This window comes from Heterodontus francisci, unplaced genomic scaffold (genome assembly GCF_036365525.1).
Source record: "Heterodontus francisci isolate sHetFra1 unplaced genomic scaffold, sHetFra1.hap1 HAP1_SCAFFOLD_946, whole genome shotgun sequence".
NCBI classification, from domain to species: Eukaryota; Metazoa; Chordata; class Chondrichthyes; order Heterodontiformes; family Heterodontidae; genus Heterodontus; species Heterodontus francisci.
The window spans coordinates 49,703-62,775 of NW_027142329.1; the positions used below are offsets into that span (position 1 = coordinate 49,703).

Genomic DNA, 13,073 nt, shown 5'->3' on the forward strand with positions numbered 1-13,073 from the left:
TATCTCTGTAACCTCCTCCATCCCCTCGTCCCCTCCCTATCTCTGTAACCGCCTCCATCCTCTCGTCCCCTCCCTATCTCTGTAACCTCCTCCAGCACCTACAACCCTCCCCAACTCTGTAACCTCCTCCATCCCAAACAATCGTCCCTATCTCTGTGACCTCCTCCAGCCCCTACAACCCTCCCTATCTCTGTAACCTCCTCCAGCCCCTTCAACCCTCCCTATCTCCTTAACCTCCTCCAGCCCCTACAACCCTCCCTATCTCCGTAACCTCCTCCATCCCCTCATCCCTACCTCTGTCACCTCCTCCATCCCCTCATCCCTACCTCTGTCACCTCCTCCATCCCCTCATCCCCCTCCCTTTATCTGTAACGTCCTCCAGCACCGATAACCCTCCCAATCTCTGTAACCTCCTCCATCCCCTCGTCCCCTCCCTATCTCTGTAACCTCCTCCATCCCCTCGTCCCCTCCCTATCTCTGTAACCTCCTCCATCCCCTCGTCCCCTCCCTATCTCTGTTAGCTCCTCCAGCCCCTACAAACCTCCCTATCTCTGCAACCTCTTCCATCCCTTTGTCCCCTCCCTATCTCTGACCTCCTCCATCCCCTCATCCCCTCCCTATCTCTGTAACCTCCTCCATCCCCTCATCCTCCTCCGTATCTCTCTAACCTCCTACATCCCCTCATCCTCCTCCATCCCCTCATCCCCCTCCCTTTGTCTGTAACATCCTCCATCCACTCATCCCCCTCCCTTTCTCTGTAACCTCCTCCATCCCCTCATCCCCTCCCTACCTCTGTAACCTCCTCCATCCCCTCATCCTCCTCCGTATCTCTGTAACCTCCTACATCCCCTCATCCCCCTCCGTCCCCTCATCCCCCTCCCTTTGTCTGTTACATCCTCCATCCACTCATCCCCCTCCCTATCTCTGTAACCTCCTCCATCCTCTCCCTTTCTCTGTAACCTCCTCCATCCCCTCATCCCCTCCCTATCTCTGTAACCTCCTCCATCCCCTCATCCCCTCCCTATCTCTGTCACCTCCTCCATCCCCTCGTCCCCTCCCTATCTCTGTCACCTCCTAGATCCCCTCGTCCCCTCCCTATCTCAGTAACCTCCTCCATCCCCTCGTCCCTCCCAATCTCTGTAACCTCCTCTATCCCCTCATCCCCTCCATATCTCTGTAACTTCCTCCATCCCCTCATCCCCTCCCTATCTCTGTAACCTCCTCCAGCCCCTACAACCCTCCTTATCTCTGTAATCTCCTCTATCCCCTCATCCTTTTCCTATCTCTGTAACCTCCTCCATCCCCTCATCCCCTCCCTATCTCTGTAACCTCCTCCATCCCCTCATCCCCTCCCTATCTCTGTAACCTCCTCCATCCCCTCATCCCCTCCCTTTCTCTGTAACCTCCTCCATCCCCTCATCCCCTCCCTTACTCTGTAACCTTCTCCATCCCCTCATCCCCTCCCTATCTCTGTAACCTCCTCCATCCCCTCATCCCCTCCCTATCTCTGTAACCTCCTCCATCCCCTCATCCCCTCCCTATCTCTGTAACCTCCTCCAGCCCCTCATCCCCTCCCTATCTCTGTAACCTCCTCCATCCCCTCATCCCTTCCCTTTCTCTGTAACCTCCTCCATCCCCTCGTCCCCTCCCTATCTCTGTAACCGCCTCCATCCTCTCGTCCCCTCCCTATCTCTGTAACCTCCTCCAGCACCTACAACCCTCCCCAACTCTGTAACCTCCTCCATCCCAAACAATCCTCCCTATCTCTGTGACCTCCTCCAGCCCCTACAACCCTCCCTATCTCTGTAACCTCCTCCAGCCCCTTCAACCCTCCCTATCTCCTTAACCTCCTCCAGCCCCTACAACCCTCCCTATCTCCGTAACCTCCTCCATCCCCTCATCCCTACCTCTGTCACCTCCTCCATCCCCTCATCCCCCTCCCTATCTCTGTATCCTCCTCCATCCCCTTATCCCCCTCCCTTTATCTGTAACGTCCTCCAGCACCGATAACCCTCCCAATCTCTGTAACCTCCTCCATCCCCTCGTCCCCTCCCTATCTCTGTAACCTCCTCCATCCCCTCATCCCCTCCCTACCTCTGTAACCTCCTCCATCCCCTCATCCTCCTCCGTATCTCTGTAACCTCCTACATCCCCTCATCCCCCTCCGTCCCCTCATCCCCCTCCCTTTGTCTGTAACATCCTCCATCCACTCATCCCCCTCCCTATCTCTGTAACCTCCTCCATCCTCTCCCTTTCTCTGTAACCTCCTCCATCCCCTCATCCCCTCCCTATCTCTGTAACCTCCTCCATCCCCTCATCCCCTCCCTATCTCTGTCACCTCCTCCATCCCCTCGTCCCCTCCCTATCTCTGTCACCTCCTAGATCCCCTCGTCCCCTCCCTATCTCAGTAACCTCCTCCATCCCCTTGTCCCTCCCTATCTCTGTAACCTCTTCTATCCCCTCATCCCCTCCATATCTCTGTAACTTCCTCCATCCCCTCATCCCCTCCCTATCTCTGTAACCTCCTCCAGCCCCTACAACCCTCCCTATCTCTGTTACCTCCTCCAGCCCCTACAACCCTCCTTATCTCTGTAATCTCCTCTATCCCCTCATCCTTTTCCTATCTCTGTAACCTCCTCCATCCCCTCATCCCCTCCCTATCTCTGTAACCTCCTCCATCCCCTCATCCCCTCCCTATCTCTGTAACCTCCTCCATCCCCTCATCCCCTCCCTTTCTCTGTAACCTCCTCCATCCCCTCATCCCCTCCCTTACTCTGTAACCTTCTCCATCCCCTCATCCCCTCCCTATCTCTGTAACCTCCTCCATCCCCTCATCCCCTCCCTATCTCTGTAACCTCCTCCATCCCCTCATCCCCTCCCTATCTCTGTAACCTCCTCCAGCCCCTCATCCCCTCCCTATCTCTGTAACCTCCTCCATCCCCTCATCCCTTCCCTTTCTCTGTAACCTCCTCCATTCCCTCATCCCCTCCCTATCTCTGTAACCTCCTCCAGCCCCTCATCCCCTCCCTATCTCTGTAACCTCCTCCATCCCCTCATCCCCTCCCTTTTTCTGTAACCTCCTCCATCCCCTACAACCCTCCCTGTCTCTGTAACCTCCTCCAGCCCCTACAACCCTCCCTATCTCTGTAACCTCCTCCTGCCCCGACAACCCTCCGAGATCTCTGCACTCCTCCAATTCCGCCCTCTTGTCCATCCCCCGATTCCCATCGCTCCATCATTGGTGGCCGTGTCCTCAGCTGCCTGGGGGGGCCCTAAGCTCTGGAATTCCCCTCCCTAAACCCTCTCCGCCTCCCTCTCTCTCTCCTCCTTTAAGACGCTCCTTACAACCACCCTCTTTGACCCAGCTACTGGTCGCTGGTCCCTAATTTCTCCTCCCGTGTCTCGGAGCCCTTGGGAACGTGTTGTGTTGTGCTGACTCTGCCTTCTCTCTTGTCCTTCCCCCTTCCCCCCCCCCCCTCCGCAGTTCCCTCTGTTTCCCCGGCGAATGTGAGTGGCGGTGGAGGCAAGCGAAACGAGCTGGTCATCGCGTGGGAGGTGAGCGACCGACAGATGGCGACAACCCCTTTTCCCGATCTGACTCACCGCGGGGCCCCCGGGGAGCTGCAGAGACCCACGCTGAGGCAGGAAAGGGCCAGGCTCCACTTGGCGGTGGGACTGGGGAGTCTGTGTGGGGTCCACGGGGGGAGAGTGGGGACTGGGGTGTCTGTGTGGGGTCGGCAGTGGGGAGTCTGTGTGGGGTCCGCGGGGGGGGGGGGGGAGAGTGGGGACTGGGGAGTCTGTGTGGGGTCGGCAGTGGGGAGTCTGTGTGGGGTCCGCGGGGGGGGGGGGGGAGAGTGGGGACTGGGGAGTCTGTGTGGGGTCGGCAGTGGGGAGTCTGTGTGGGGTCCGCGGGGGGGAGAGTGGGGACTGGGGAGTCTGTGTGGGGTTGGCAGTGGGAGAGTGGGGACTGGGGAGTGTGTGTGGGGTCGGCATTGGGGAGTCTGTGTGGGGTCAGCGGGCGGGAGAGTGGGGACTGGGGAGTCTGTGTGTGGTCGGCAGTGGGGAGTCTGTGTGGGGTCCGCGGGGGGAGAGTGGGGACTGGGGAGTGTGTGTGGGGTCGGCAGTGGGGAGTCTGTGTGGGGTCCGCGGGGGGGAGACTGGGGAGTCTGTGTGGGGTCGGCATTGGGGAGTCTGTGGGGTCAGCGGGCGGGAGAGTGGGGACTGGGGAGTCTGTGTGGGGTCCACGGGGGGGAGAGTGGGGACTGGGGAGTCTGTGTGGGGTCGGCAGTGGGGAGTCTGTGTGGGGTCCGCGGGGGGGAGAGTGGGGACTGGGGAGTCTGTGTGGGGTCGGCAGTGGGGAGTCTGTGTGGGGTCCGCGGGGGGAGAGTGGGGACTGGGGAGTCTGTGCGGGGTCTGCGGGGGGAGAGTGGGGACTGGGTAGTCTGTGTTGGGTCCACGGGGGGAGAGTGGGGACTGGGGAGTCTGTGTGGGGTCCACGGGGGGAGAGTGGGGACTGGGGAGTCTGTGCGGGGTCCACGGGGGGAGAGTGGGGACTGGGGAGTCTGTGCGGGGTCCACGGGGGGAGAGTGGGGACTGGGGAGTCTGTGTGGGGTCCACGGGGGGAGAGTGGGGACTGGGGAGTCTGTGTGGGTTCGGCAGTAGGGAGTCTGTGTGGGGTCTGCAGCGAGAATCTGTGTGAGGTCTGCGGGGAGTGAGTGGGGACTGGGGAGTCTGTGTGGGTTCGGCAGTAGGGAGTCTGTGTGGGGTCTGCAGGGAGAATCTGTGTGAGGTCTGCGGGGAGTGAGTGGGGACTGGGAAGTCTGTGTGGGTTCGGCAGTGGGGAGTCTGAGTGGGGTCTGCGGGGAGAATCTGTATGGGGTCTGCGGGAAGTGAGTGGGGACTGGGGAGTCTGTGTGGGTTCGGCAGTAGGGAGTCTGTGTGGGGTCTGCAGGGAGAATCTGTCTGAGGTCTGCGGGGAGTGAGTGGGGACTGGGGAGTCTGAGTGGGGTCTGCGGGGAGAATCTGTGAGGTCCGCGGGGAGTGAGACGCTGTTTGTTGTCGGGGTTTCTGAGCTGTCTTTTCCCCTGTGGCTGCAGCCCGTATCCGAGGAGTTCCATCACGGTAAAGGGTTTGGATACCTCGTGGCTTTCCGACCGAACGGGACCCGCGCCTGGAGAGAGACCATGGTGGCGGTGACAGACATGTGCCGATACGTGTACAGGGACGAGAGTCTGCAGCCCCTCACCCCTTTCGAGGTGAAGGTCGGGGTCTATAACAACAAGGGGGACGGTCCCTTCAGTCCCGTGGCAGTGGTTTACTCCGCAGAAGGAGGTGTGTTTCCCCTGAGTGAGAGAGAGAGTGTGAGCGAGAGGGATAGAGAGTGTGAGCGAGAGGGAGAGAGTGTGATTGTGAGTGTGAGCGAGAGGGAGAGAGTGTGAGCGGGAGCGAGTGTGATTGTGAGTGTGAGGGAGAGAGTGTGAGAGGGACAGCGGGGGTGAGTGAGTGTGAGAGAGCGTCAGTGAGTATGAGAGAGATTGTGAGTGTACGTGTGTGCGTGTGAGCATGCAAATGTGAGTTGAAGTGTAGGTGTGTGTGTGAGTTTGTGTTTGTGTGCGTGAGTTTGTGTTTGTGTGCGTGAGTTTGTGTTTGTGTGCGTGAGTTTGTGTTTGTCTGCGTGAGTTTGTGTTTGTCTGCGTGAGTTTGTGTTTGTGTGCGTGAGTTTGTGTTTGTGTGCGTGAGTGTGTTTGTGTGCGTGAGTTTGTGTGTGTGAGTTTGTGCTTGTGTGCGTGAGTTTGTGCTTGTGTGCGTGAGTTTGTGCTTGTGTGCGTGAGTTTGTGTTTGTGTGCGTGAGTTTGTGTTTGTGTGTGTGAGTTTGTGTTTGTGAGTTTGTGTTTGTGTTTGTGAGTTTGTGCTTGTGTGTGTGAGTTTGTGCTTGTGTGTGTGAGTTTGTGCTTGTGTGTGTGAGTTTGTGCTTGTGAGTTTGTGTTTGTGTGTGTGAGTTTGTGTTTGTGTGTGTGAGTTTGTGTTTGTGAGTTTGTGTTTGTGTGTGTGAGTTTGTGTTTGTGAGTTTGTGTTTGTGAGTTTGTGCTTGTGTGTGAGTTTGTGTTTGTGAGTTTGTGTTTGTGTGTGTGAGTTTGTGCTTGTGTGCGTGAGTTTGTGCTTGTGTGCGTGAGTTTGTGCTTGTGTGCGTGAGTTTGTGCTTGTGTGCGTGAGTTTGTGTTTGTGTGCGTGAGTTTGTGTTTGTGTGTGTGAGTTTGTGCTTGTGTGCGTGAGTTTGTGCTTGTGTGCGTGAGTTTGTGCTTGTGTGCGTGAGTTTGTGTTTGTGAGTTTGTGTTTGTGTGCGTGAGTTTGTGTTTGTGTGCGTGAGGTTGTGTTTGTGTGCGTGAGTTTGTGTGTGTGTGTGAGTTTGTGTGTGTGTGTGTGAGTTTGTGTGTGAGTTTGTGTGTGTGTGTGAGTTTGTGTGTGTGTGTGAGTTTGTGTGTGTGTGTGAGTTTGTGTGTGTGTGTGTGAGTTTGTGTGTGTGTGTGTGAGTTTGTGTGTGTGTGTGTGAGTTTGTGTGTGTGTGTGTGAGTTTGTGCGTGTGTGCGTGAGTTTGTGCTTGTGTGCGTGAGTTTGTGCTTGTGTGCGTGAGTTTGTGTTTGTCTGCGTGAGTTTGTGCTTGTGTGCGTGAGTTTGTGCTTGTGTGTGTGAGTTTGTGTTTGTGTGCGTGAGTTTGTGTTTGTGTGCGTGAGTTTGTGTTTGTGTGCGTGAGTTTGTGTTTGTCTGCGTGAGTTTGTGTTTGTCTGCGTGAGTTTGTGTTTGTGTGCGTGAGTTTGTGTTTGTGTGCGTGAGTTTGTGTTTGTGTGCGTGAGTTTGTGCTTGTGTGCGTGAGTTTGTGCTTGTGTGTGTGAGTTTGTGTTTGTGTGTGTGAGTTTGTGTTTGTGTGTGTGAGTTTGTGTTTGTGTGTGTGAGTTTGTGTTTGTGTGTGTGAGTTTGTGTTTGTGTGTGTGAGTTTGTGTTTGTGTGTGTGAGTTTGTGTTTGTGAGTTTGTGTTTGTGAGTTTGTGTTTGTGAGTTTGTGTCTGTGAGTTTGTGTTTGTGAGTTTGTGCTTGTGAGTTTGTGCTTGTGAGTTTGTGCTTGTGAGTTTGTGCTTGTGAGTTTGTGCTTGTGTGTGAGTTTGTGTTTGTGAGTTTGTGTTTGTGTGTGTGAGTTTGTTTGTGTTTGTGTGTTTGTGTTTGTGAGTTTGTGTTTGTGTGTGTGAGTTTGTGCTTGTGTGTGATTTTGTGTTTGTGAGTTTGTGTTTGTGTGTGAGTTTGTGTGTGTGAGTTTGTGTGTGTGAGTTTGTGTGTGTGAGTTTGTGTGTGTGAGTTTGTGTGTGTGAGTTTGTGTGTGTGAGTTTGTGTGTGTGAGTTTGTGCTTGTGTGCGTGAGTTTGTGCTTGTGTGTGTGAGTTTGTGTTTGAGTTTGTGTGTGTGAGTTTGTGTTTGTGTGTGTGAGTTTGTGTTTGTGTTTGTGAGTTTGTGTTTGTGTTTGTGAGTTTGTGCTTGTGTGTGTGTTTGTGCTTGTGTGTGTGTTTGTGCTTGTGAGTTTGTGTTTGTGTGTGTGAGTTTGTGTTTGTGTGTGAGTTTGTGTTTGTGTTTGTGAGTTTGTGTGTGTGAGTTTGTGTTTGTTTGTGTTTGTGTTTGTGAGTTTGTGTTTGTGTGTGTGAGTTTGTGTTTGTGTGCGTGAGTTTGTGTTTGTGTTTGTGAGTTTGTGTTTTTGAGTTTGTGCTTGTGTGTGAGTTTGTGTTTGTGTGTGTGAGTTTGTGTGCGTGAGTTTGTGTTTGTGTGCGTGAGTTTGTGTGTGTGAGTTTGTGCTTGTGTGTGTGAGTTTGTGCTTGTGTGCGTGAGTTTGTGTTTGTGAGTTTGTGTTTGTGTGCGTGAGTTTGTGTTTGTGTGCGTGAGTTTGTGTTTGTGTGCGTGAGTTTGTGTGTGTGTGCGTGAGTTTGTGTGCTTGTGTGCGTGAGTTTGTGCTTGTGTGCGTGAGTTTGTGTTTGTGTGCGTGAGTTTGTGTGTGTGTGCATGAGAGTGTGTGTGTGCGAGTGTGTGTGCGAGTGTGTGTGTGCATGTGTGTGTGTGTGCGCGAGTGAGAGTGTGTGTGTGTGCGCGAGTGAGAATGTGTGTGTGCGCGAGTGAGAGTGTGTGAGTGTGAGTGTATCACTGAAGAGTAGTAGGACCTCAGTATTTGGACACACGGGGACAGTGTGTGACGTGGGCAGGGCAACAGGGATGATGATCTCCCCCTCCCCTTGCCAACAGGTCTGTTTGAAAAGGCAGTGAACATCAGCAGACTATTTGTCCAGGGAGGGCATCACAGCCTTGATCAGTCCTGTCCTCAGACAACAAGCACAATCACACATCACACACACACACACACACAATAACACACTAACACACACACTAACACGCTAACACACTAATACACACACACACACTAACACACACACACTAACACACACACTAACACACTGACACACTAACACACACACACTAGCACACAAACTAAAACACACACACACTAATACACACACACACTAACACACACACAGACAATAACACGCACACAAAGACGCATACACACTAACGAACTAACACACTAACACGCACTCTGATGCACGCACTCTGACGCACACACGCACTCTGACGCACGCACTCTGACGCACGCACGCACTCTGACGCACGCACGCATTCTGACGCACGCATTCTGACGCACGCACTCTGACGCACGCACGCACGCACTCTGACGCACGCACTCTGACGCACGCACTCTGACGCACGCACTCTGACGCACGCACTCTGACGCACGCACTCTGACGCACGCACTCTGACGCACGCACACAGACGCACGCACACGCGCGCACACAGAAACACACACAGAAACACACACAGAAACACACACAGAGAAACACACACAGAGAAACACACACACTGACACACTTAGATGCAGACACACACACTAACATACACGAACACACACACCGACACACACACACAGACGCACACACGACACATACATCATACACGCACTTACACAGACACACACAACACACAAGCACACACACAAATTCACGGACACACACAACAAACACTCACACAAGCACACATACTCTGGCAGGTTCACACAAATTCACACACACACACACACACACACACACACACACACACACACACACACATACACACACACACACAAAACACACACACACACAAAACACAAACACACACAAAACACACACACACACAAAACACACACACACAAAACACAGAGTCACACACTCTGACAGACACACAGTAATGATAGGACAGTGATCAGGAGCAGGAACCCTGGCTGATTTCCCCCTCTTTCTAACACAGGGACGTTGAGTCCAGTGATAGCCGAGCTTGCCGAGGTCGAATCCTGAGCCTCATTCAGCTCCGTGTATTTCCTTCCTCACAGAGCCACAGACCGTACCTTCAAACATCACAGTCTCCAGTCTGTCTGCCTCCGAGATCCTGGTGTCCTGGCGGAGTATGTCTGATGGATCTCCACAACTGCAGGGATATCAGGTACCGTGTGTTATAGGATGGGGGATATCAGGTACCGTGTGTTATAGGATGGGGGATATCCGGTACCGTGTGTTATAGGATGGGGGATATCAGGTACCGTGTGTTATAGGATCGGGGATATCAGGTACCGTGTGTTATAGGATGGGGGATATCCGGTACCGTGTGTTATAGGATGGGGGATATCAGGTACCGTGTGTTATAGGATGGGGGATATCAGGTACCGTGTGTTATAGGATGGGGGATATCAGGTACCGTGTGTTATAGGATCGGGGATATCAGGTACCGTGTGTTATACGATCGGGGATATCAGGTACCGTGTGTTATAGGATCGGGGATATCAGGTACCGTGTGTTCTAGGATGGGGGATATCGGGTACCGTGTGTTATAGGATTGGGGATATCGGGTACCGTGTGTTATATGATGGGGGATATCGGGTACCGTGTGTTATAGGATGGGGGATATCAGGTACCGTGTGTTATAGGATGGGGGATATCAGGTACAGTGTGTTATAGGATCGAGGATATCAGGTACCGTGTGTTATAGGATCGGGGATATCAGGTACAGTGTGTTATAGGATCGAGGATATCAGGTACCGTGTGTTATAGGATCGAGGATATCAGGTACCGTGTGTTATAGGATCGGGGATATCAGGTACCGTGTGTTATAGGATCGGGGATATCAGGTACCGTGTGTTATAGGATCGGGGATATCAGGTACAGTGTGTTATAGGATCGAGGATATCAGGTACCGTGTGTTATAGGATCGGGGATATCAGGTACCGTGTGTTATAGGATCGGGGATATCAGGTACAGTGTGTTATAGGATCGAGGATATCAGGTACCGTGTGTTATAGGATCGGGGATATCAGGTACAGTGTGTTATAGGATGGGGGATATCAGGTACCGTGTGTTATAGGATGGGGGATATCAGGTACAGTGTGTTATAGGATGGGGGATATCAGGTACAGTGTGTTATAGGATCGGGGATAATCAGGTACAGTGTGTTATAGGATGGGGGATATCAGGTACCGTGTGTTATAGGATGGGGGATATCAGGTACAGTGTGTTATAGGATGGGGGATATCGGGTACCGTGTGTTATAGGATGGGGGATATCAGGTACAGTGTGTTATAGGATGGGGGATATCAGGTACAGTGTGTTATAGGATCGGGGATAATCAGGTACAGTGTGTTATAGGATGGGGGATATCAGGTACCGTGTGTTATAGGATCGGGGATATCAGGTACCGTGTGTTATAGGATCGAGGATATCAGGTACCGTGTGTTATAGGATCGAGGATATCAGGTACAGTGTGTTATAGGATGGGGGATATCAGGTACCGTGTGTTATAGGATGGGGGATATCAGGTACAGTGTGTTATAGGATGGGGGATATCAGGTACCGTGTGTTATAGGATCGGGGATATCAGGTACCGTGTGTTATAGGATCGGGGATATCAGGTACCGTGTGTTATAGGATCGGGGATATCAGGTACAGTGTGTTATAGGATCGAGGATATCAGGTACCGTGTGTTATAGGATCGGGGATATCAGGTACCGTGTGTTATAGGATCGGGGATATCAGGTACCGTGTGTTATAGGATCGGGGATATCAGGTACAGTGTGTTATAGGATCGAGGATATCGGGTACCGTGTGTTATAGGATCGAGGATATCAGGTACCGTGTGTTATAGGATGGGGGATATCAGGTACTGTGTGTTATAGGATCGGGGATATCAGGTACCGTGTGTTATAGGATCGGGGATATCAGGTACAGTGTGTTATAGGATCGGGGATATCAGGTACCGTGTGTTATAGGATCGGGGATATCAGGTACCGTGTGTTATAGGATCGGGGATATCAGGTACAGTGTGTTATAGGATCGGGGATATCAGGTACCGTGTGTTATAGGATCGGGGATATCAGGTACAGTGTGTTATAGGATGGGGGATATCAGGTACCGTGTGTTATAGGATGGGGGATATCAGGTACCGTGTGTTATAGGATGGGGGATATCAGGTACCGTGTGTTATTGGATGGGGGATATCGGGTACAGTGTGTTATAGGATCGAGGATATCAGGTACCGTGTGTTATAGGATGGGGGATATCAGGTACTGTGTGTTATAGGATCGGGGATATCAGGTACCGTGTGTTATAGGATCGGGGATATCGGGTACCGTGTGTTATAGGATCGGGGATATCAGGTACAGTGTGTTATAGGATCGGGGATATCGGGTACAGTGTGTTATAGGATGGGGGATATCAGGTACCGTGTGTTATAGGATCGGGGATATCAGGTACCGTGTGTTATAGGATCGGGGATATCAGGTACAGTGTGTTATAGGATCGGGGATATCAAGTACCGTGTGTTATAGGATCGGGGATATCAGGTACAGTGTGTTATAGGATGGGGGATATCAGGTACCGTGTGTTATAGGATGGGGGATATCAGGTACCGTGTGTTATAGGATGGGGGATATCAGGTACCGTGTGTTATTGGATGGGGGATATCGGGTACAGTGTGTTATAGGATCGGGGATATCAGGTACAGTGTGTTATAGGATGGGGGATATCAGGTACAGTGTGTTATAGGATCGGGGATATCAGGTACAATGTGTTATAGGATCGGGGATATCAGGTACAATGTGTTATAGGATCGGGGATATCAGGTACAGTGTGTTATAGGATGGGGGATATCAGGTACCGTGTGTTATAGGATCGGGGATATCAGGTACAGTGTGTTATAGGATCGGGGATATCGGGTACTGTGTGTTATTGGATGGGGGATATCGGGTACTGTGTGTTATTGGATGGGGGATATCGGGTACCGTGTGTTATAGGATGGGGGATATCGGGTACAGTGTGTTATAGGATGGGGGATATCAGGTACCGTGTGTTATAGGATCGGGGATATCAGGTACCGTGTGTTATAGGATCGGGGATATCAGGTACCGTGTGTTATAGGATCGGGGATATCAGGTACCGTGTGTTATAGGATGGGGGATATCAGGTACCGTGTGTTATAGGATGGGGGATATCAGGTACCGTGTGTTATAGGATCGGGGATATCAGGTCCCGTGTGTTATAGGATCGGGGATATCAGGTACCGTGTGTTATAGGATCGGGGATATCAGGTACAGTGTGTTATAGGATGGGGGATATCAGGTACCGTGTGTTATAGGATGGGGGATATCAGGTACCGTGTGTTATAGGATCGGGGATATCAGGTACCGTGTGTTATAGGATGGGGGATATCCGGTACCGTGTGTTATAGGATGGGGGATATCAGGTACCGTGTGTTATAGGATGGGGGATATCAGGTACAGTGTGTTATAGGATCGAGGATATCAGGTACAGTGTGTTATAGGATCGAGGATATCAGGTACCGTGTGTTATAGGATGGGGGATATCAGGTACAGTGTGTTATAGGATGGGGGATATCAGGTACAGTGTGTTATAGGATCGAGGATATCAGGTACAGTGTGTTATAGGATCGGGGATATCAGGTACCG

The 13,073-nt window shown here is 52.2% G+C and overlaps 1 protein-coding gene across 1 annotated transcript in view; it reads left to right on the forward strand.

Annotated features, from left to right (window-relative positions):
* LOC137367048 (contactin-5-like) overlaps positions 1 to 13,073 on the forward strand; it is a gene marked incomplete at its 5' end in the record, with an annotated part of 85,506 nt that overhangs the window by 49,564 nt on the left and 22,869 nt on the right. The window contains 3 exon segments of the mRNA XM_068028533.1: positions 3,485 to 3,555; positions 5,097 to 5,331; positions 9,453 to 9,562. Of these exon segments, the coding sequence (XP_067884634.1) occupies positions 3,485 to 3,555; positions 5,097 to 5,331; positions 9,453 to 9,562 (416 nt within the window).